The sequence below is a fragment of the Camelina sativa genome, chromosome 17, assembly GCF_000633955.1.
Source record: "Camelina sativa cultivar DH55 chromosome 17, Cs, whole genome shotgun sequence".
NCBI lineage: Eukaryota > Viridiplantae > Streptophyta > Magnoliopsida > Brassicales > Brassicaceae > Camelina > Camelina sativa.
Window position 1 is genome coordinate 33997773 of NC_025701.1, and position 23479 is coordinate 34021251.

The following is a 23479-nucleotide window of genomic DNA, read 5'->3' on the forward strand; positions in this document are numbered from 1 at the left end:
CTTTTTAACTTAATTATATAATTTAATTACATTTTCATAAAATCTTTAAAATGAATTTTAAGAACTCTTTTTTTATATGATATGATGATATAAGATTGATGTTATAATAATTCTCACAGGTTAAGTTTTAATTATTATACAAAATTTATATATATTTTTTCTTAAAATATATATCTACACAATCAAATTTTAGATATCAATTACCGATAAATATAATAGATTTTGTAAATAAAAATTACAGTAAAAACATTTAATAATTATTTTATACCGTACTATTTGCAGATTGTTACCTAGTTATTTTTATTATTACTTTCTTTAATATATTTTTCTAAGTTTTATTCTTATTATTATTGACTTACCACAATATTTACCAAAAATCAAGCCAAAAAAAAAGTATAGAAATTTTTCATAATTAATATCTTATAATTTAATATAAAAAATGTTTTGATATTGCCGATTATTTATATTTATATATCCTGTGCATAAATCTGTTGCAGGATATATCAATGATCTTGATATAGCCATATTATTTTGATTTATCTATCTATCTTATTGTGTGAAGCATCTTTTTTATTCTTAAACGAGTTTGATTAGAAAGTAAATAAGAGAATCCTTGCAAAAAAATAAGAGTAGAAGCAAAAGCTAAAGACAATTCTCTGATTCTTTTCTTCACATCTAATGCCTTTTTTTGATTTCTTCCCACATGACTTACAAATGAATTATGAAACAGAATCATAAAAACTTACTAATATATTTACAAACTATTTGTCAAAAAGAATCATCATCACTTGCACATCTACACAAAGCTACTTCTTGTGCAATGAGGGCATTAAGGGAGAGCTCAATCCTCATAGTCAGGTACCTCAAACACCAGAAATTTTGTAGCAGAACTGACTGTCTTACCATCTAGAGTCTTGCTTCTGAATATAGATGATGACAATGAAGAGGAAATATGACTCTTTCCGTGCATTCTGATGTTGTTTGCTGCCACAGTTACTTTCTTGCCTATCATCTCGTTTACATCCACAGAGTCTCCACGTTTCCTCTCCGGCGTTTTTGCTATGAAGCTGTTGAAACATTCAGTGTTTTTCATCTCTGCAGCACTTGCTATTGATAATGAAGATCTTATGGTTTCAGGTTCAGGTGTGGAAGGACCAAGAAACTCTCTCTTTTCAAGGAAAGTCTGTCCAAGTGGAAGATTTTTAGAATTTGGTTTCGCCCTAGACTTCTTAGTCTTCTTGCTTTCACCTTGTTGGATCAACGCAGTGACTCCTTCAATGCTGTTAGATATGGAGATGCCCTGTCTAATTTGGGCCTTCTCAATGCTGTTAGATATGCTTGGCTCTTGTGATCCGTTTACAACCCGAGCTTTCGCATGGATAAACCAGGGCTTTTGGTTATCCCGGAAGATGTACTTCATAGGCAAAGACTCGACAAGGTAATAAAAGCGAGACTTTCGTTTAACCTATACCACAAAAGAAGAAAACGTTAGAATGACTCTTTGCAAGAAATGGATTGAAAATGGAATTGCTTGCTTATTTTTATTACCATCAGACCATGAACTCGTATCTCCCCCAAGCTCGATAAGCAACTTACATGTGTCTTCTCGAGTTTTCCTGCAAAAGAAAACATTTTGCATTGATAAATGTTCTGATTGGTAAAAGGTAGGTATCAAAATAGTGTAACACAAACAAAAAAAGATCATCAATCTTCAATTTGAAGGAACAAGACAATACATGTTCAATCTCATCTCATGATGTCCTGAAGAAACATATTAACAAATGATACACATTCAAAAGAACTGAGAAAGGCAACTGTGCGGGTCCTCAAGTGTGTGATAGACAGAACATCAAAAGAAAAAACAAACACCAATGATGCAGAAGACAATGTGAAAAGAACACTTGTTTTACTGCTCATCATTGTAATCATAACCTTAAAATGTATCTGTAACATCCCACAAATTGAATCGAAGAATCCTACCAGTACGCACCTATAAGCTAAGTTTCGAAATTGAGAAACCGAGAAAGACCAAAACTTTTATAGAACACTGTAGCTTACGGAAAAACAAAATCGAAAGAGCAAAAGAGGATTTTTTATTTAGAGGGTTGTCTCGGACTTACTTACTTTTGAAATCTGCTGCTGTGATATCCTGAGGAACCGTCATGACGATTCCAGTTCCCAAGTTGGTCTCAGTGAAGACAGCCACTTCTTCTGCAAACGCCATTGTGTAAAAGAGCGGTGGCGAATTTGGTTCGTTTTGTAAATTTGTTCATCGGAAAAATAAAAACAAAAACCACGCTGTTTCAAGCCATGTAAAGACAAATGCTTGCAGTTTTATTGACCTAGAAACGGCAGACTGTGCAAGTGTAGATTTCAAAAGACTGAAATATCCAAGACGGTAACGTTTTGCTATCGGAGTCTTCTCTTCCACTTTCACCGACGAGCAAAACCTAAACAATGGTCGTTTGATTCTCTCTCTCTCTCTCTCTGTTCAAAAAATGCGCCGGCACAAGCAATGGCCTTTGAGGCCTCTTCTTGCCTACAGCTTCTGCTCTTCGGCGGCGGAGAGAGTTAGTACTTCAACGGCTTCAGCGGCGGCGACGGCGGCTTTTCCTTTGAAGCATGTGACGAGGTCGAACTTCGAGAAAACGCTGAATGATCTGCGTGCACTCGTAAAGGCTGCTGATTTCGTGGCGATTGACCTAGAGATGACTGGCGTAACAAGCGCTCCGTGGCGAGACTCCTTAGAGTTCGACCGCTACGACGTCAGATACCTCAAAGTCAAAGACTCCGCCGAGAAATTCGCCGTCGTTCAGTTCGGCGTCTGTCCCTTTCGTTGGGATTCTCGAACTCAGTCATTCGTTTCCCACCCGTTAGTCTCCTCTCTCACTCTCTCTATCTCTCTTAACCTTAAATTGTGTTGCTTTGCTGATGGGTTTGACTATTTTGGGCAGGCACAATTTTTTTGTATTTCCTCGGCAAGAGCTCACATTTGATCCACCAGCTTATGAGTTTCTCTGTCAGACGACTTCAATGGATTTTCTCGCCAAGTATCAATTTGATTTCAACACTTGCATACATGAAGGTGCCTCCTTTCTCCTTTTTTACATACCAAATTTTGGATGTTCTGAAGACAAAACAGAGTTTAGGAGTCAAGTCTGTTTTGAAAGTGTAGTTAGTCCTCGAGGAATTCACATATATTTGAATAATCCCAGGAATATCTTATTTGTCCAGACGACAAGAGGAAGAGGCAAGTAAGCGTTTGGAAACGCTATACAGCGAAGAGGGGATTGAAACAGAAGATTTAAAGTTGGTGCGATTGGCGGATGTTTTATTCGCTGAAAGGATGAAGAACATGTTGAATGAATGGCGGAATGGCCTGTTACATGGTGGGAATGTATCCTCTGAGTCTCCAAGGATCTCAAATGGATCAACTCAGAGTACTGAAACTGTGTTTCACCACATGCGTCCAGCTCTCAGCCTCAAGGGTTTCACTTCTCATCAGCTCAGGGTTATTAACTCGGTATTGCTCTTTGTTCTAAGATTGATCTCTGTTGTTCATCTTTTCTTCAGACTGTTTTTTTTTTTTTTTTTAATCTGTTGGCTTTGGATTTGGCTTTTGTAGGTTTTAGGAAAGCATTTTGGAGATCTTGTCTACATACATTCAAATGATAAAAGTTCATGTTCACAAGACTTTGTAGTGTACACTGAATCAGAGTCGGACAAGGAAAATCTCATGGTAAGGTAGCAGTTACATTGCTGGAAAGATATGTTATCATTTGAATCTTTGACTGGGAATGGTGAAGTGAAGATGATCTAGCTATAATGTAGTCACTGATTCTTCTACTTAAAAGCCTTCTTTGATTTAGATATCATTACTGTGTGTCTATTCACAGAAGGAGGCAAAGGATGAGCGCAAGAGAGTGGGGGAAAGAAAATTACAATCTGCAATCGGGTTCCGTCAAGTGATTGATCTACTTGCTTCAGAGAAGAAGTTGATTGTTGGTCATAATTGTTTCCTCGGTACGTAAGCAAGTTGCTTCTCTATACGTCTATGAAGGTTTTGTAACTTAATGATCCCTCGCTCTAACCATTTTGTTCATCTGACACAGATATTGCACATGTATACAGCAAATTTGTTGGTCCTCTTCCTTCAACAGCTGAGAAATTCGTCGCCTCCATCAACAGTCACTTTCCTTACATTGTTGACACCAAAATACTCTTAAATGTGAACCCAATGTTGCATCAGCGGATGAAAAAGTCCAGTACATCACTATCCTCCGCGTTTTCTTCGTTATGTCCGCAAATCGAGTTTTCTTCAAGATCCTCGGACTCGCATCTTCAGCAGCGTGTCAAGATTGATGTTGAAGTAGACAACATTAGGTTTGTATCTTCTTTATTCTCGGCATGAACACTTCACTGTTTTCTGATTTAAACTGTATTTCAACGGACGTTTTCTCTGCTTCAGGTGTTCTAACTGGAATGCAGGAGGAAAACATGAAGCCGGTTATGATGCTTTCATGACAGGTTGCATCTTTGCGCAGGCATGCAATCATCTAGGGTTCGACTTCACACAGCATTCGCAATCAGATAACTTGGCCCATAATGAGAAACTTGAGAAGTACATCAACCGTCTTTATCTCAGCTGGACAAGAGGTGATATCATCGACCTTCGAACAGGCCATAGTAATGCAGATAACTGGCGAGTCTCAAAGTTTAAATACGAGAACATTGTCCTCATCTGGAACTTCCCACGAAAACTGAAGGCTAGAGAGATCAAAGAATGCATCTGCAAAGCCTTTGGCTCGGTTTCCGTCATCTCTGTCTACCACATTGATGACTCTGCGGTTTTTGTCTTGTTCAAGAATTCAGAACTTGTCTGTGACTTCCTAAAGCTTAAGCGGCAGCTTGAGTCAAGCGACGGTCCAGTTTCGGTTCTGCACCCATTATCCAAGATCCTCGAAGGAGGAAACACTGGAGCTGCAGACTACGAAGCATACAAAGAGATTTGCAGCTCACACATCTCAGAGATCCTATTCTCTGACCAAGCTGAAACAGTTGGTGTGAAATCAAGAACAAGACCCGACCCACAAGATGAGACTGATAGAAGAGAAGAGAGCACAGTCGCTGTGACTAACAAATCATCGGATTTGATTGATGCTTTTTTTTTTGGCCAATAGAGTTGAAGTCGAAACTGCTACGACTAATTAACTAAGCTAGCTAACCTTTTGTTTTGTCAACGTGAAACGCAATAGTTTAATACAAGATGATTTGTTTTTGCGTGACCAAAATTTTGAAAACGAAACTTGTGAAATAAAGTGCGAATCATCAGTATTAATCTTTAAACAATTGATCCAATGGAGATGTCAATCTCAATCAAGTTATCTTCTGCTTCAATTTCTTCCCAGATCTCCATAATCATCATCTCCTCATAATACTCTTCTTTACTCATCAAACGTTTCTTCACACTCTCCAACCTCTCTTCCCTTTCTTCTCCCACCAGAGAAATTTCTATCAAACCATCTTCCTCTTCGTGTAGATTGGTTCTGGTATCCTGACCTTCAAGCTCCTGATCATGAATGTAAGATTTGGGTTTCTTGTTGAACACGTCACCTGCGTAGAGAATGTCAGAGAGAAACAAGATTGGGATAGTTATGAGAATGCAAAGATTCTTAAAGAAAGAAAGTGACGAGATCAATAGTGTCTTGTTGACTCCATTTTTTGCCATTGTTGGGTCATTAGACCTTACACAAGCCGATTTATATATAAGGAAGGATTTGGATATATATGTTTATAAGAACTCTTGAGTTTCTAATAGAATGCATTGAACACAGACAAGAATCTAATGGATACAAAGACAAAATCTGATTGCATGTTCCCCATAATCTTGTAATGGAGCCCATTAGGTCAGGACTTGTGGTCAATTGAAGAGACAGGTGTTAAATGCAGCTATGGGAGTTTCAGAGGTCAGACACATGTATTGTTGCTTTGACTTTCTCCCGTTGATACGTAGCTATTGTCTAATAATCACAAAGAATATGTCATCATCATGTGAAACGAGAAACCCGCTGCAGACCTAGGCTTGATGAATCTGAAGCTAATCTAACAAATAGATAGTTTCACTTAATGCCGAGGAACTCTAATCCGATAGCGGTTGGACTTAATCCATATCGATCCAAGTACTTAGGGTCGTGAAACTTGCTTAGATGCCTCATTCCGTTATCACAAAGAATGGTGACAATTGTGTGACCAGGACCAAGAGTTTGAGCCACCCTCACTGCCCCAACACAGTTCATAGCTGAGGAGCTACCAAGAAAAAGCCCATCATTCTCCAGAAGAAACCTAGGAACATAAATTAAGAAAGATATCAAGATCCCAACTTGTACAGAATCTTTATCAGTACTACCTAAAACAGGTATGTAGAAACATATAAAGAATGAGCACTACCTCGACATCTCAACCGCTTCTTTATCAGTACCACGAAAACCGCCATCAAGTTTTGCCATGAGGAAGTTTTTAGTAAGCCTGTTGATTCCTATCCCTTCTGTTATTGTATCAAATGGGTTCTTTAGTCGACGCCCTTCAGCTTCCTCTCTTGTGTACATCACTCCCCGTGTTACTTTATTGTACAGACCGGATCCAGGAGGATCGATCAGGAAGCATTTAACTCTTTCATTCTTCTCCTGTTTATAAGCACAAGAAGCTTATGAGGTTTTTGTGTTTATAACATACATGAACTAGCCATATATAAAGGCTGTGATTAATATAAGCTCTGATGAACCATACCTGCAGAAACCTTGAAACGCCAGCTAAAGTACCGCCGGTACCCGCAGCAGCAACAAAGGCGTCGATGTTGCCATGAGTCTGGTGCCAGATTTCAGGGCCAGTACCTTCATAATGAGCCCTATAATTTGCCAAGTTTTCAAATTGATCCGCGAAGAAGCCACCTGTAACTGAATCTGAGAAAAAGGAAGGCTCTTTCTCTTCCGCAACTGCGCAACCATTAGTTTTCTCCTGGTGTATGCCATTTGATTCGCGTTCTAGTCTTCTCTCTGATGCTAACTCGTTTGCTTCCTCAGCCCGTCGCCTCGCAATGTTGACAAAGTGATCTTTGTGAGTTATTGACACTGGCCTCACCCTCTCAACAGTAGCTCCAAGGGCTTCAATTATTTGAGACTAAAACAAGTCCAACACAATACAAATTTGAGTATATAAATGCATATAGAGAAAATGTGTATCATCAAAGTGTTTGAAAGATAAAACCTTTTCAATAGCAGCATCATCAGGTATAACAACATGACATTTACACCCGTATGCTGGAGCAACCGTAGCTAGACTAATGGCAGTACTCCCCGCACTACCTTCTGTTACAACTCCTCCCGGGAATAGCTTACCAGATTCCATAGCCTAAACACAGGAAAAAAAAATCAGGGTTCTTGGATTCTCTTCTGGATTTCACATATACCATATTAACTGGAAGTTGTATTGCAAAACACTAACATGAACAGCCAAGCTGATGATAATTCAAGACGCAATTAAACGCAAGCTTCTTTCTAACTAAATTAGCTGAGAGCAGGACACAACCTAAAAAGTTGAAATTTGAAACCTTTACTATGTGTTACCTCTTGAATGATCTTCACAACAACTCTATCTTTAACGCTACCTCCTGGATTCAAAAATTCGCATTTCCCAAGAATCTGAACACCAGAAGAAACAAAGTAGAATTTTAAAAAATTGCAACTTTAACTCATAGTTATAGTCAGAACAACAACTCGACACTAGATAAGAAAAAATCGAGAAGAACCTCACATCCAGTAGCCTCGGAGAGACTATTGATACGAATCAGAGGAGTATTGCCAATGGCATCAACGAGCCCGTTTCTCATACTCAGCTTCTCCTTTTTCTTCTTCTTCTCGGAGAGGCGGATGAAGAAGCTCCAGTAACAGTAAGAAGAAAGCATCACCATCGCCGCTGCAGCAACAACAGCGCCAGTTACCTTAACAGGCGCCATTGAAGCTCTCACCACCTCCTCCGTATTCAAACCGTTCAAGTAATGTAATTTAGGGCGTCGGCAAAGCAACTCTCTTTCTTTTTCTTTTTTATTCTAGTCCCCAATCTTTCCATTAATTAAAAATACGGCACTAATGTTTATAAATTATCAAATGCGTCCTTCTTTTGATTAGTTCTTAAACCCCGTCTCCTGAAACCCTTTGGCACACTCTCAAAACGATGTCGTCTCTATCTCGTGTTCTCCGTGGCACCTTGAACATTTCTTCGATCCGCCGTTTTTCCTCCGCCGCCACCGTAGCCTCCGAAACCACGGCAGTCTCGGCCGCAATCTCGCCGCCTCAAAAGTCACTTGCCAGTATAGTAAATGGCGAACGNACCTTTACTATGTGTTACCTCTTGAATGATCTTCACAGCAACTCTATCTTTAACGCTACCTCCTGGATTCAAAAACTCGCATTTACCAAGAATCTGAAGACCAGAAGAAACAAAGTAGAATTTAAAAAATTGCAACTTTAACTCATAATTTGCACTAAAGTCAGAACAAATCGACACTAGATAAAGATAATTCGAGAAAAACCTCACATCCAGTAGCCTCAGAGAGACTATTGATACGAATCAGAGGAGTATTGCCAATGGCATCGACGAGCCCGTTTCTCATACTCAGCTTCTCCTTCCTCTTCCTCTTCTTCTTCTCGGAGAGGCGGATGAAGAAGCTCCAGTAACAGTAAGAAGAAAGCAACACCATCGCCGCTGCAGCAACAACAGCGCCAGTTACCTTAACAGGCGCCATTGAAGCTCTCACCACCTCCTCCTCCTCCGTATTCAAACCGGTCAAGTAATGTAATTTAGGTCGTCGGCAAAGGCAACTCTCTTTCTATTATTTTTTTATTCTAATCCCCAATCTTCCCATTAATTAAAAATACGGCACTAATGTTTATAAATTATCAAATGCATCCTTCTTTTGATTAGTTCTTATTCTTAAACCCGTGTCCTGAAACCCTCGGCACACTATCAAAACGATGTCGTCTCTATCTCGTGTTCTCCGTGGCATTTCTACGATCCGCCGTTTTTCCTCCGCCGCCACCGTAGCCTCCGAAACCACGGCAGTCTCGGCCGCAATCTCGCCACCTCAAAAGTCACTTGCCAGTATAGTAAATGGCGAACGAAACCCCAAACAGATCGTGGAGAAGTTCAAGAAGGCATGTGAGTCGGATCGCTTCCGGAACAACATAGCCGTGTACGATAGAACCGTGCGCCGCCTCGTCGCAGCTAAGAGATTAAACTATGTCGAAGAGATTTTGGAGGAGCAGAAGAAGTACGGCGACATGTCAAAGGAAGGATTCGCGGCGAGGATCATTTCTCTCTACGGGAAAGCGGGTTTGTTTGAGAAAGCACAGAAGGTGTTCGACGAAATGCCTGAAAGAAACTGCAAAAGGTCAGTTTTGTCCTTCAATGCCTTGCTTAGTGCATATGGGCTTTCCAAGAAATTCGATTTGGTTGAAGAGCTTTTCAATGAGTTACCAGGAAAGTTATCAATCAAACCAGATATTGTATCTTACAACACTTTGATCAAGGCATTGTGTGAGAAGGGTTCTTTACCCGAAGCTGTTGCATTGCTTGATGAGATTGAGAACAAGGGTTTGAAACCTGATATAGTCACATTCAACACAATTCTATTGTCGTCGTATCTGAAGGGACAGTTCGAGCTTGGGGAAGAGATATGGGCTAAAATGTTGGAGAAGAATGTAGCGATAGATGTCAGGACTTACAATGCTCGGTTGCTTGGGTTAGCCAACGAGGTGAAATCAAAAGAGCTAGTTAGTCTCTTTGAAGAGCTGAAGGCTAGTGGGATCAAACCTGATGTTTTCAGTTTCAATGCTATGATTAGAGGGTCTATCAATGAAGGAAAAATGGATGAAGCTGAGTCGTGGTACAAAGAAATTATGAACCATGGGTATCGACCTGATAAAGCCACCTTTGGTTTATTGCTACCTGCAATGTGTAAAGCAGGCGACTTTGAGTCTGCGATTGAGCTCTGCAAGGAGACATTCAGTAAGCGGTATCTTGTCGGTCTAACAACGTTGCAGCAGGTAGTTGATGAATTGGTGAAAGGGTCCAAGAGAGAAGAAGCTGAGGAGATTGTGGAGATTGCAAAGACGAATGATTTCTTAAAGTTCAAGCTAAATTTGCCGTCCCAGGAAGAGTAGTAGTAAGTGGTTCATTTGCTACTCTGACTCACACACTCTAGTGTCTTGTTACATTGTGTGAGAGCGAGCTCCTAAATTTGCGGATGTTGCCCAGTTTGTGGCTTTTCTACTTGTTTGAACTTTCCTCTTATGGGGAAGGAAAACTTGTTTCTTTCTATGTAGTTCAGTTATTTGAGTCTGAAAAAAAAAACAGCATGTAGTCGAGTTTTATGCAGAAGAAACGCTACACATTTAATAAAAGTTTGGGTTATTTAAGGGTGTTTTTTCTCAATAAAAAAAAATTTGCATTTCCCTTGATCCTTGATATAAATGTTGTAAAATACTTCATTAATTAGATATTAAAATCCTGAAAAAAATGTTCAGATATCATAATTACAAAAATGAAATGATAATCTTGGTAAACAAGTAAAAAGAAAAAGGAAAAAATCAATATTGGTGGCGTGGACAAAAAATATCGGAGTTGAAATAAACCGACTTCCAAACAGTCGATAAGAGTCTTTAAATGAGAGCCCATTAATAAACCTGTTTCCAAACAGTCTGATTTGTTTATTATTTTTCCTTTTCTCCGATCACACACACACAAATTCAAAACCCTACTTCAACCCTTGCTGCGATTCACAAAGAGCTTGGCGGGGGGGAAGAAAACGCCGAAATCGGAAAATGGCGTCTATAGTTCTTCGATCCCGTATGTTGTCAAGATTGATAAAGCCTAGATNGAATTTGCCGTCCCAGGAAGAGTAGTAAGTGGTTCATGGTGCTACTCTGACTCACACTCTAGTGTCTTGTTACATTGTGTGAGAGCGAGCCCCTTAATTTGCGGATGTTGCCCAGTTTGTGGCTTTTCTACTTGTTTTAACTTTCCTCTTATGGGGGAGGTAAACTTGTTTCTTTCTATGTAGTTCGCTTATTTGAGTCTGGAAAAAAAAACAGCATGTAGTCGAGTTTGATGCAGAAGAAACGCTACACATTTAATAAAAGTTTGGGTTATTTTACGGGTATTTTTTCTCAAACAAAATTAAAAATTGCATTTCCCTTGATCCTTGATATAAATGTTGTAAAATTACTTCATTAATTAGATATTAAAATCCTGATAGAAAAAAGGGGAAAAAAATGTATTCACATATCATCATAATTACAAAAATGAAATGATAATCTTGGTAAACAAGTAAAAAAAAGATAAAATCAATAGTCGTGGCGTGGACAAAAAATATCGGAGTTGAAATAAACAGACTGCCAAACAGTCGATAAGAGTCTTTCTTTAAATGAGAGCCCATTAATAAACCTGTTTCCAAACAGTCTGATTTGTTTATTATTTCTCCTTTTCTCCGATCACACACACACAAATTCAAAACCCTACTTCAACCCTTGCTGCGATTCACAGAGAGCTTCGGGGGGAGAAAACGCCGAAATCGGAAAATGGCGTCTATAGTTCTTCGATCTCGTATTTTGTCAAGATTGATAAAGCCTAGATCTCGTAACCTGAGATTATTCTCTTCTGCGGAAGCTTCTTCCTCGAATTCTACATCGAGGTATCAAGGGATCTCCTCTGGCCAGTCCGTGTTTTCTGATTTTCCACCGCCGAATCATCCTCTTCCGCCTCCTCCTCAAGCGGAAGCTGCAGCCGCGGCAGCGGTGGGAAAGGAACGGAAAGGTCTTAAGTATCTTGGTTACGCACTTATGTGGGTACTCACTGGTGCTACAGCCGCTACTGGTTACGCAAGTTTTGGTCTGTACTTCCATTCCCTTCATCTATTAGATAACATTTTATCCTCTCCCGTAGATTACTATTTTTGATCGGCTTTGCAAAGTTGCTCTTGCTGTGAAATGCGTGTAAATGTGTTGTTGTTGTTAATTAATCGCGGCATTGCGTTCCAGTTTCTTTATGTGTGGATTTTGAATTCAGTGTTCTTCACTTTGTTGAAGCATGAATCACTCGATTGTTGACTCTTTTAGTTCTGATTCATACTTTCTTTTGTTTCGTTGTACAGCTTACACAATAGATGAAGTGAATGAAAAGACTAAGGCGTTCCGAGAATCAGCTAAGAAGACGCCAGTTATTAATTCCTCTGGCATTGATGTGATTGATGTGAGTATCTCGAGTCCTACTTTAACCCTTGTGCTGTCATGTTTCTCCGCTTTAAAAGATATGTTTTATAAGCTTCTCTGAATTAATACTTGATGTACTCATCTCTCTGCAGAAATATCAAACTATGTTGTACTCTACTGCGATGACAGGTATAGTCCTTTCGCCACTGTCATCCTAACTAACAATAGTATGTGTTTAATTTAAGCATAGCATGAGTTGGTTTGCTTGAATTCTGATCAGGTTCTGCTAAAGCCATTGATAAGTATTTGGAGCTTAGGGAAATTGTGGAGGAACATGTGAAAGTACGTCCTTTCACCAAGACACAATATTGCTTTTTTTCCTCTTCTAATTTCTTCTATAAATCTTATTTTCTTACCGTTTCCTAATAGGGCTTTACGGAACCTCTCTCGGAAAAGCTTCTCCCTGATTTGCACCCCTCAGAACAGCATGCATATACTCTAGTTCTTGATTTGAATGAGACACTGCTTTACACAGACTGGAAGGTAGCAATTTCATTGATTTACTTGTCATCAAAACCTTGCATCATAGACGTGAATATCTGGGCTCAGAGTATCTAAGCGGTCCTGGTGAACTGATTTGGTTTCTTAAGTAAAGCTGTATTTAACCTTTTCTGCCTTCATATTTACAAAAATGTTTAGCGAGAAAGGGGGTGGAGGACATTCAAAAGACCAGGTGTGGATGCATTCTTGGAGCATCTTGGGAAATTCTATGAGATTGTCGTGTATACTGATCAGATGGATATGGTAAAGTCCCCACTGGTTTGTTTTAGTTTTTTTGCTTGTAGTGTCATAGTAATGCGACAACTAACACTAGTTTCATTGCTTATAGTACGTAGGGCCGGTCTGTGAGAAGTTAGACCCAAATCGCGTCATACGTTTTGCGCTGGGAAGAGTCGCTACTAAATATGTGAATGGAAAGCACTATAGGGTACGTAAGCAGCTAGTTTTATCTCTGAATTTTTTCCTACTTGCCACATTACATTAGCTGTTTCTCAACTGGCTGTTAAAAATTCCTGCTGCAGGATCTGTCGAAGCTGAACAGAGATCCGAAGAAGATTCTCTATGTTAGCGGAAATGCCTTTGAAACAACCCTTCAGCCAGAGAATAGCGTGCCAATCAAGCCTTACAAACTTGAAGAAGGCGACACGGCCCTAATTGACCTGATACCCTTTCTTGAATGTCGGTATTATGTACTGTGGAATAACATAAGTTCTAGTCCAGTCTTGTGAACAGCCTTTATAAGTGTTGACTGGTTGATTCTTCGTGTTTTTGTTATGCAGATGTAGCACGTAACGGTCCAGCTGACGTCAGACCGGTTCTAGCCTCTTACGAGAGAAAAGATATTGCCAAAGAGTTCCTTGAAAGGTCCGCAGAGTATCAAAGGTGAGTCGATATATCAGAACTTTTTCTTTACCCCAATCGTATCAATGCATTAATCTATTAGCTAGTGTCCCCCACTAAGACTGTTATATATATCTGTACGCAGGCGAATGCAAGAACAACGGGGACAAGGCCGATTCTGGAAGCGTTAAAGGATCTAATATTTTATGTATAGCGAGAGGCTGTTATATCGTCATTGATGCTGCACACTATAAAATAGGAANTTCACGTTCATAAGCGGGATATCTCCTTATTTCTTGAAATGGAGTCAAGGGTTTTTGGTTCTCGGAACACAATTCGCCGGAGGAGTGTTTCTTGCAACCGCCTTGATGCATTNAGCGTTAAAGGATCTAATATTTTATGTATAGCGAGAGGCTGTTATATCGTCATTGATGCTGCACACTATAAAATAGGAACAGGAGGTACTGTTCATCGCTATGGGTTTAGGTAAAAATTCAAACTAAAATGGATGGTGTCTTTCTCATCAAAGAGTTGTTATGTCTTTGCCCAATTTTCCTCGCCTTTGTCTCTGCTTTCGACAGAAAACTTCTCTTTGAGAAAACTAAAAAAAAAGAAATTATCAAATGGAAGGTTCATTTTTCGTTGACTAACCATACAGTTTTTGTTTTTCTCTAATTTTTTTTTTTTCTCTGTTTAACAAATTGAGTTATGATTATGAACTTTTTAGACATTATTTGGTTGAAACGTCTGTTGGTAGGTATTGCTAAAAAAAAAAAAGAGTAATTTACCTTTTCTAGTACGCTAGTCTCTGTCTGTTTTAATGCGTGTCTTAAGGTGCAAAATATCAGGTCTACAATTAGGATAATTGTACACCTGATATATATTTTTTTTAATTAATTTAGTTAACAGATTTGTCTTGTTTTCATAAATTTGAATTCATCGAAAGATAAGTCTATGTCTAGCAACCGATCGTCAAAAAAAAAAAAAGTCTATGTCTAGCAACCAATTGCAAAGTTCCTTCACCTGTAATCCTTTTCAATGTGTAAGTTGTAATCAACCAATCAAAAAACCATACATTTATTGTATGTGTGTAGTACAAAACTCCATCCATGACTTTTAGTTTTTTAGTACGACTCTTAAACACCACTTATTCATTACACGACATATCTATATCTCTTAACTTCGAATCACGGACACATAAACTCACTAAAGATATAGTAATTCACATGTCTCGTCCTCTTCTCTTCGTCTTCTTCCTCTTTCTTGTCTTGGTCGTCCCTTGTCTCTCCCATGGAACCGGAGCAGACCACGAAGACGATGAGGCCCCGCCCGTTAAGAGTAGCTCTGATCTCAAATCAAAATCCTTAATCTCTGTCAAAATAGGTTGCCTTGTCATCATCTTTGTCTTCACGTTCATAAGCGGGATATCTCCTTATTTCTTGAAATGGAGTCAAGGGTTTTTGGTTCTCGGAACACAATTCGCCGGAGGAGTGTTTCTTGCAACCGCCTTGATGCATTTCTTGTCAGATGCTGATGAGACGTTTCGGGATTTGTTGACGGCTGAAGGAGAGTCTGAGCCTTCTCCAGCCTACCCATTTGCTTATATGTTGGCTTGTGCTGGTTTTATGCTGACAATGCTTGCTGATTCTGTCATCGCTCATATCTACTCAAAGAAGACCCAAAAGGATTTGGAGCTTCAAGGTACCAAAAAGTTTCTAACTTGTTGTGAATCTCAATCGTTAAATTAGAAACGGTTAGTGAGTGTTGAAAGTTTGGTGCTTTCAGGAGGAGAAGACAAATCGAGACAGACGTCAGCAACAAGTGAAACATCGGTTGGAGATAGCATCCTATTGATCGTAGCTCTCTGTTTCCACTCTGTTTTCGAAGGCATAGCAANAGACGATGAGGCCCCGCCCGTTAAGAGTAGCTCTGATCTCAAATCAAAATCCTTAATCTCTGTCAAAATAGGTTGCCTTGTCATCATCTTTGTCTTCACGTTCATAAGCGGGATATCTCCTTATTTCTTGAAATGGAGTCAAGGGTTTTTGGTTCTCGGAACACAATTCGCCGGAGGAGTGTTTCTTGCAACCGCCTTGATGCATTTCTTGTCAGATGCTGATGAGACGTTTCGGGATTTGTTGACGGCTGAAGGAGAGTCTGAGCCTTCTCCAGCCTACCCATTTGCTTATATGTTGGCTTGTGCTGGTTTTATGCTGACAATGCTTGCTGATTCTGTCATCGCTCATATCTACTCAAAGAAGACCCAAAAGGATTTGGAGCTTCAAGGTACCAAAAAGTTTCTAACTTGTTGTGAATCTCAATCGTTAAATTAGAAACGGTTAGTGAGTGTTGAAAGTTTGGTGCTTTCAGGAGGAGAAGACAAATCGAGACAGACGTCAGCAACAAGTGAAACATCGGTTGGAGATAGCATCCTATTGATCGTAGCTCTCTGTTTCCACTCTGTTTTCGAAGGCATAGCAATTGGGATCTCAGAGACTAAATCAGATGCTTGGAGAGCTCTATGGACAATAACACTCCACAAGATATTTGCAGCGATCGCCATGGGAATTGCTCTCCTCCGTATGATCCCTGACCGTCCTTTATTCTCCTCAGTCACATATTCTTTCGCATTCGCCATCTCTAGCCCAATCGGTGTAGCGATCGGGATAGTCATCGATGCAACCACTCAAGGGTCGGTCGCTGACTGGATATTCGCAGTGTCGATGAGCTTGGCGTGTGGGGTTTTCCTGTATGTGTCAGTGAACCATTTGTTGGCAAAAGGGTATACACCAAACAAGAAGGTTCATGTCGATGAGCCTCGTTATAAGTTTTTGGCTGTGTTGTTTGGAGTTGTTGTCATCGCCATTGTTATGATTTGGGACACTTGAGAAAAAGAAAAAAAAAACACCAATTGTTACAAGAATATTATTGATTAGACTATGGATGTTCGATTTTGGATCATTAATATGCATTTTCTACCAAATCCTTTCGTTATTACTTTAGCCAATAATAACATAAGAGTTGTTATATAAACCCGTTTATCCAAAACGGTGCGGATTAATAAGATGGGCCTGTAATTGTTTTTTTAAGGATGAAGAGAAAAAAATGGGCCTGTAACTGTTTTTTTAAGGATGAAGGGAAAAAAAAGAGCTTCTTCTTCAAAGCGAGACCTATCTGAGTCGACTCGTAAACGAAACGAGTTAATTACTCTGCATTGGCTTTTCGTGCTTCTCGTCTCCGTTGGTCGTCATTTCTTCTATCGATTAATATTTATATTGTCGATTATCGAATTCCTTTGAATCGAATTTTTTAGATTTTTATGTGAAATAATGAATTTGGGGGATTTGAACAAGGTCTGGGAAATAAAGGCTCTGAAGAAGAAACCTAGAGCAGATGAAGCCAGCAAGATTTTGGAGAAGGTGGCGAATCAAGTTCAACCCATTATGACTAGACGAAAATGGCGTGTCAAGCTTCTCTCTGAATTCTGGTAATTACATTAATTGATGCTTTTATCATATCATTCTCTGCCATTTTCTGTGGAAGAATATGATTCAAAGTATTTGAATTTTTTAGGGTTTCATCAATGATGATGTTTTTGTTCTTGATTTTTGAAATTTGGCAGCCCAAAAAATCCAAGGCTATTGGGGGTGAATGTAAATAGAGGCGTGCAAGTGAAACTGAGGCTTCGGAGGGTAAACCATGATGGTGATTTTTTATCCTACCATGAAGTTCTTGACACCATGCTCCATGAGCTTTGTCACAACGCCCATGGTCCTCATAACGCAAGTTTCTATAAGCTTTGGGATGAACTGCGTAAGGTATTTAGATTCAATTATTGCATTACCAATGTTTCAATTTGTTTCTGCAAACAGTATTTAACTTATTTCATTACATCTAGGAATGCGAGGAGTTGATGTCAAAGGGTATAACAGGGACAGGGCAAGGATTTGATGTACCTGGTAAACGTTTGGGTGGAGTTTCTCGTCAGCCTCCTCTCTCATCTCTCCGAGCAACTGCAGCTTCAGCAGCAGAAAAAAGAGTGCGTGCGGGTACGCTTTTACCCTCAGGACCTCATCGTCTTGGTGGTGATAGCAGCATTATGTCAGATCTTAGTCCAATTCAGGCTGCTGCAATGGCTGCAGAAAGGCGTTTACTTGATGATATTTGGTGTGGTTCCCAATCCACCGAGGGTTTCGAAGACGAAGAGGATGATAGTGAAACATGTAAGGAACCAATTTCCGAAAGAGTAGATTGCACAAGCTCGAGTGCAAAATCAGTAAAAAGATGCAGTACCTCGTCCAATGCCAGCTTTGGCCCTCAATGTGGATCAGATGTTATTGATTTGACAGAGGAAACACCTGAAACAAGATGTACTAAAAGAATTTGCAGCTCAGGTGATCAAGGTCCTTCTTGTTCCAAAGATGAACCGAACTTTGGTTTCATGAAGTCATCAATAACTTTTCCATCTACAAGCCACGATGCAAACCACAGCAGAGAAGAATCTTCAATGTGGGAGTGTGCAGAATGCACCTTATTGAACCCGGTATGTTTTTCAAGTTTAAACTTGAAGCTTCTCATTATGTCTTTTCTGTTTTTCATTATATGTCTTGTTTTTCTCCCAACAGTCATTGGCTCCAATATGTGAGTTATGCACTGCTCTAAAGCCAAAGGAAAGGGAGATGAAGCACAAGATATGGTCCTGCAAATTCTGCACGCTTGAAAATGAGGTGAAGTTAGAGAAATGTGAAGCTTGTGGTCAGTGGAGATACTCATACGGAGCACCATTGTCGACGGGTGCTCCTAATGTTGGCACCTGAGGGAGTCACCAATCTTCTACAAGGATCTAAAGTGAAACTCTTAGCCAGTTTTGGTAGACAAGTAACAAGATTCTCCAAGTTCTGTAAACTGTGTCCTGACTTGGGCTTGTGGCTGTGTTATGTATTCAGAGTAGGCGTTTTAACTTTATAAGGTAGAAGAGTATTTTGATTTTGCAAACACCAAAACAAATTTGATGGGTAAACGCAATGGAAAAGATTTTTCCCTTGAAATAACGATTTTTGAGGAAGCTAAATGAGAAAGATATTGTGGTATTTTGATGGTGGTCTTGTTTTACACAGGGGATCTCTTTGTTCTCGTTGATTCCATCTTCTATCTATGGCAGTTTCAGTTTCCGGTCCCTTGAACACTCGCTTCATCTACCAAGTCTTGAAACCTTAGGCCCATTGCCTTAAGCTTAATTGAGAAACTTGTATCCAAGGCTTCCAAGGTACGCTTTTCTTCTTAAGCATTCTCAGAAACTGTATTCTTCGATTTCTATAATGTTATGCTTTTTGTTAAGCCTGCTTTGCGGAATCATTAGCTTACTCGAGAGAATTGTTTTTCTGTGTGAACTTCCCAGTTTGACTTATATATGAGATTTTTTTCTGCTCTTGTGAACATTCATTTACATACGAATTGTCTGTTTGTGTGCGTGTGTGAACAGGTACCGAGCTCTTCTTCAATCAGTTCAGACACGGATAAGGTATAGTTTATTGCTGTTATAGCAAACTACAATAACTCAAGTGTAGCCTGTAGAATTGTTCAAGTGTCCTGTGCGTTTTTGTTAGAATTGTAAAAATGTTAAAAACTACTCTTTTTGTTAGGGTAAGGATTTATAAACCTGTTGACACAGTAGAGTGTTGAATATGAGTTTCCCTAAAGTAATAGTATCTTTAGTCTGAGTTGTTTCTTGATTTCATAGTGGTGCATTATATTGGATGGTTCTGAAGATGTTTTGAGGAACTTCTGGTCGTTTGTATCTTCGCCGTTCCTTATTTCACTTATAGTCTAAACTGTAATTGTGGGATTCCCAGATAGGAATTGTGTTATAACTCTTAAGGTTCAGTATCCTTACAGGTGATGTTTTCGTTTTTTTGTTAGCAGATGGCACCAAATCAAAACCTTAGGATTATAATGGGTGCCCTCTTATTGAGGATTCATGCAAGCAGATACTTTATGCCGCTCTGAAATGCCAATGCCAAGAAAATGGGTCTTGTACCATGGACCAGACATCGCATGTAACCGAGTGGACTGTCTGATTATGTTTATCTAACAAAAGTGTTGTGTATTAGCTCTGCTGTTTCTTCGAATTAAGTCAGTCGTGTGTACTTACTAGTCTAGTAAGTAATATCGAGTTCCGTCTTCAAAATCAGACTAACTATTATCACTCTCTATCTTTTATGTTTATGCAATTTGATTTCATATTTATTATTCACCCGGTTTAATAATGTCTTCTTAACCGGTTGAGTAATTTAGGTTTTTCAACTCACCCAGGCCAGGAGGTGATCTTTGTATTCTCCGATCATCTTCTAGATGACTAGATAGCTTGACCCAGCCTTTTCTTCGAATCCAAAGATTATTTCTTCTAAAATGGGAATTGAAACATGTGCACATCTGGACAAGCTGGTCTTAGAGGATCAACAGTCAAACTCGTTAAGGGAATACTACTCAGATCGAATCCCAGATGACCTTGTTATGGAGGACGATCCAAGACCCAATACTTCGCCATCCTGCCGCAGATGATGGAATATGCATAAATGGTGTCTAGTATTACAAAGTTTTTTTTACGATATAGTTTGTTTCGACTTTAGGCTTGAGAAATTCGGCTTTATTAAATATGATGAAGACATAGGACCTACTTGGGCATTAACTTTGTTGAATCAACTACAAAGGTAAATTAGGTGTACATCAGTTTATCGACTCGACTTGTTGGGTGGAAGCAAATCTGCCTTGTGGGTTCTAGAAGACAATGCTGCTGGAGAGCATATATGGTCCAAACGTATATGCATACTACCATCCATAGCCTACCAGGCTACCACCACAGATTTGTTGGAATGTGGTTTCTCCGTTCGTGTGCTACCCTTTCTACATTGTTTTCTACAATATCGAGAGCAACACTGCTGCGTGTATCCATTTTTATGGATTTGAAGAGCTTAAGCATCATCCAAATCTAGTTCAGACCAAACTCTTCCAGGGAGATTAATACCACTGGACTAAAGACAACTTTCTATTAAAAGGGCCGAAAAAAGTTTATAAAATATTCGGCCGCAAGTAGCTGCTTCATCAGCCTGGCCTTTAGGCTGGCTCTGAGACCAATTTAGACTTTGTAGAAGATGTCAAGTTTATTTAAGTCTGTTCAAAGGTTTCATAACTTGAGACTTTATGTTTTGATTTTCAACTCCTTATGATATTGTTCCTCTTTAAAATATATGTTTGGATTTTATCTTTAAAAACAGAGCTAATTTAATTATTTTAGTCCTACTATAGAAATGTACAATGAGCATGTTCGTTTCGTCGCCGCATGTGTTGTTGTTCGTTTGGTTGCCGCAGGTGCTTGCGGCAAGACGCTGCGGCGAACGCTGATTCTAATTTTGGACGTCGATTAGTTGCGGCGATCAAAAAAGTTACATTTGCCGCAGTCGCTGCTGCTGCCGCAGCCGCCTGCGTCAGACAAACGAACACGCTCAATGTTGCACTTGCAAGGAATTCTTAATATTTATATGTCTTCTAATTAAGATTTCAACTCTTCTGTCGTCTAGAGCTTTTTGTAGAGCACTTTACCTCTTTCAATTGTGAGCAGACACACCAAATCTAGTTTGGTAGTGGTCAACCATATGTGACTGTGCCACATATTATGATGATATATGTAATAATCAGATTTTAAGATTAGTAAGCGCATATGACTAATGCTTAAAAGACGTTTAATGAAAAATGTCACTAAAAGTGGTTTAATGGGTCATACAGCCTGATGAATGTCCTAGTATAATTGACTCTAGTTAGGCATCTGTAATGTAGTTTCTGAAATCAATATGGTTGCATAATTCTGGCCTTCTGGGTTACTCCAAGAAATATTGTGGGGGAAGCTTAGTTTGCTTACGTACCCATGTGAAAATTATAAGTAATTAAACCGACATCTTTATTTATATATCAAATAAAATTTATGCCATATATATTTTGGCAAAGGTGAAAGAAAGAAGAGATGTGAAAGATTGTTTCTTTTGTTATTCAATGCTTAAGTCTTTTGTTACAATGTGACTGCTCTTTTATAGATGCTACAAGAGTTTAACCTAGACTCTAGAACCATCTATTTGACTGTTGACGTGGCTTAGTCATTGTTGCAAGATTCGAGTGGTTTGAATCTGTTTGTCGTCACTTCCGTACGAGCTTCAGTTTGTTGTGCTGGCGTTCTGTTCTTGTCTTGAGTTGCAGGGGTATGTAGCCGTTGCACAGACATGGGCCTGGGTTCTTGATTGCAAACTTCTCCATTTGATTTGGGCTTTAGTGTTTGCAAGCCTTTTGCCAAAACACTGTCGTTTTGAGCACTCTTGTTTACAAAAGGAATCTTATCAAATCGGCGTGATACCAAAAATAAGAAGAGCAGCTTGCATTTGACTGGTCAGTTAACAAAAGTTTAAATAATTGAATAGAGGTTGTTGAACTTGCGTATGTGACAATAGAACTAGCTACCTCCCCATGCATGAACGAGAGATAGCTCGTGAGTCGTGACCAACCACGGTCTCATATTCTTAGTTTAAATACGCATATCACTTCACACACCCCTCAAAAGAAATACTCCTTAATTGGCAAGATGATCATCAAGTTTCTCTTGTTAACTCTTCTAGTGATCATCTCTCCGATTTGGGCCGAGAATGATCTGATGATAAATGAATGCCACAATGCACAAGCACCGACCACATGCATGCAGTGTCTTGAATCCGACCCAACCTCCGTTCATGCTGACCCTGTTGGTATCGCCGGCATCGTCATACACTGTCTCGACTCTCGCCTCAATATCATCATCAAGCAAGTTTTCACTTCTATCTAATAACCATATATGATATTTTTTTCTGTAACTAAAAACCATATATATATGTATTAATGTATATATAAAATCTTTGATTATAATGTAACAAGTTTTGAATTGTTGTAGCAACCTAACGGATCTATCGTCAAAAGAAGACAAAGCTGAAGTTAGGAAAGTTTTGGAGGCTTGCAAACATGACTTGTCGATGGAGGTACCTAAAAAACTGTCGGAAGCCAAAACGGATCTGAGAAGCGGTGATTACGACAAAACCGCTAGATCGATAATGCTTGCACTTGGCTACGCTTCGAACTGTCGGTACAATCTCCAAAGTGTCAAGTTTGATGAGTCTTTCTTTGAGGAGTCTTTGGAGCTATTTAGCCAAATCAATATATATGCCCAACTCTCTGATGCTGCTATGAGGATCATTGATCGCTTCTAATTAATTAAAATAACCTCCTCCTCCTTTTATTTTCTCTATGTAAGAAACTCAACATCGACGCTTACTCGAGTTAAAAATAAATGATACCCTCTTTTATTATACGACATATGTTTTCTTATCATTTTCTGATGTTGAGAAACCAAACTCATCGATTCTTAAGGATAAACCAGAGAGACTAATTAATTATGGGAAAATGACACCCACACCCACTTTGGGTGTGAGTTGTGTCACCCACACCCACTTTCCACTCTCCCTATATTTTCCCAAGTTTTTTGCTTATGTGTCCATACATTTTGGACGATTTTGCCCCTCTCCTCTTTCTCTCCTTCTTTTCTCTCTTTTTCTCTTCTTTTTTTTTGTTGTTAACACTTTAACAAAGTAAAATATATTTATTTGTTATAATAAAACAAATTTTCTATTTATTTATATAAAATATATTATGATTATATATTTTCTACATTTTAAGATACATATTGCTATATTTTTTATGAATTTTTAGATTATACAGTATCCATCAGTCGTTGAACATTTGTT

The 23479-nt window shown here is 39.1% G+C and overlaps 7 protein-coding genes and 1 pseudogene across 11 annotated transcripts; 6 read left to right on the forward strand and 2 right to left on the reverse strand.

Annotated features, from left to right (window-relative positions):
• On the reverse strand, positions 661-2224 carry LOC104758874. The gene is made up of 3 exons (XM_010481839.1): positions 2125-2224; positions 1549-1616; positions 661-1465 (listed from the first exon to the last, which is right to left on the reverse strand). The coding sequence occupies exons 1-3, from the start codon at positions 2222-2224 to the stop codon at positions 842-844; spliced, it is 792 nt and encodes a 263-aa protein (XP_010480141.1). The 3' UTR covers positions 661-841.
• On the forward strand, positions 2410-5278 carry LOC104758879 (annotated as a pseudogene).
• Positions 5759-8858, reverse strand: LOC104758878 (cysteine synthase 2-like). Of its 2 annotated transcripts, XM_010481843.2 has the most exons (7): positions 8816-8844; positions 7805-8026; positions 7623-7697; positions 7264-7407; positions 6787-7176; positions 6448-6683; positions 5759-6342 (listed from the first exon to the last, which is right to left on the reverse strand). In XM_010481843.2, the coding sequence occupies exons 2-7, from the start codon at positions 8009-8011 to the stop codon at positions 6120-6122; spliced, it is 1275 nt and encodes a 424-aa protein (XP_010480145.1). In that variant the 5' UTR covers positions 8012-8026; positions 8816-8844; the 3' UTR covers positions 5759-6119. The 2 variants fall into 2 exon arrangements, with proteins under 2 accessions (XP_010480145.1, XP_010480144.1); XM_010481842.2 differs by lacking the exons at positions 7623-7697; positions 7805-8026 and adding an exon at positions 8404-8478 and having other exon boundaries at positions 8588-8858.
• Positions 8199-11209, forward strand: LOC104758880 (pentatricopeptide repeat-containing protein At1g55890, mitochondrial-like). Of its 2 annotated transcripts, XM_019239382.1 has the most exons (3): positions 8199-8374; positions 9166-10192; positions 10934-11209. In XM_019239382.1, exons 1-3 carry the CDS (start codon positions 8230-8232, stop codon positions 10956-10958), a joined length of 1197 nt encoding a protein of 398 aa, XP_019094927.1. In that variant the 5' UTR covers positions 8199-8229; the 3' UTR covers positions 10959-11209. The 2 variants fall into 2 exon arrangements, with proteins under 2 accessions (XP_019094927.1, XP_010480148.1); XM_010481846.2 differs by lacking the exons at positions 8199-8374; positions 10934-11209 and having other exon boundaries at positions 8985-10472.
• LOC104758885 (mitochondrial import inner membrane translocase subunit TIM50-like) lies at positions 11514-14317 on the forward strand. Its single transcript, XM_010481852.2, has 11 exons — positions 11514-11943; positions 12206-12303; positions 12416-12452; positions 12544-12605; positions 12693-12806; positions 12963-13067; positions 13153-13251; positions 13346-13502; positions 13604-13706; positions 13810-13857; positions 14051-14317. Exons 1-10 carry the CDS (start codon positions 11634-11636, stop codon positions 13853-13855), a joined length of 1131 nt encoding a protein of 376 aa, XP_010480154.1. The 5' UTR covers positions 11514-11633; the 3' UTR covers positions 13856-13857; positions 14051-14317.
• LOC104758883 (zinc transporter 11) lies at positions 14782-16625 on the forward strand. Of its 3 annotated transcripts, none has more exons than XM_010481849.2 (3): positions 14792-15365; positions 15450-15551; positions 16137-16625. In XM_010481849.2, exons 1-3 carry the CDS (start codon positions 14891-14893, stop codon positions 16550-16552), a joined length of 993 nt encoding a protein of 330 aa, XP_010480151.1. In that variant the 5' UTR covers positions 14792-14890; the 3' UTR covers positions 16553-16625. The 3 variants fall into 3 exon arrangements, with proteins under 3 accessions (XP_010480153.1, XP_010480151.1, XP_010480152.1); XM_010481850.1 differs by lacking the exon at positions 15450-15551 and adding an exon at positions 15572-15950 and having other exon boundaries at positions 14799-14986; positions 16035-16625; XM_010481851.2 differs by lacking the exon at positions 15450-15551 and having other exon boundaries at positions 14782-15365; positions 16038-16625.
• LOC104758882 lies at positions 16795-19913 on the forward strand. Its single transcript, XM_010481848.2, has 6 exons — positions 16795-17151; positions 17287-17482; positions 17563-18207; positions 18290-18930; positions 19147-19185; positions 19587-19913. Exons 1-4 carry the CDS (start codon positions 16994-16996, stop codon positions 18479-18481), a joined length of 1191 nt encoding a protein of 396 aa, XP_010480150.1. The 5' UTR covers positions 16795-16993; the 3' UTR covers positions 18482-18930; positions 19147-19185; positions 19587-19913.
• LOC104758881 (pectinesterase inhibitor-like) lies at positions 22258-23049 on the forward strand. The gene is made up of 2 exons (XM_010481847.2): positions 22258-22505; positions 22633-23049. Exons 1-2 carry the CDS (start codon positions 22291-22293, stop codon positions 22943-22945), a joined length of 528 nt encoding a protein of 175 aa, XP_010480149.1. The 5' UTR covers positions 22258-22290; the 3' UTR covers positions 22946-23049.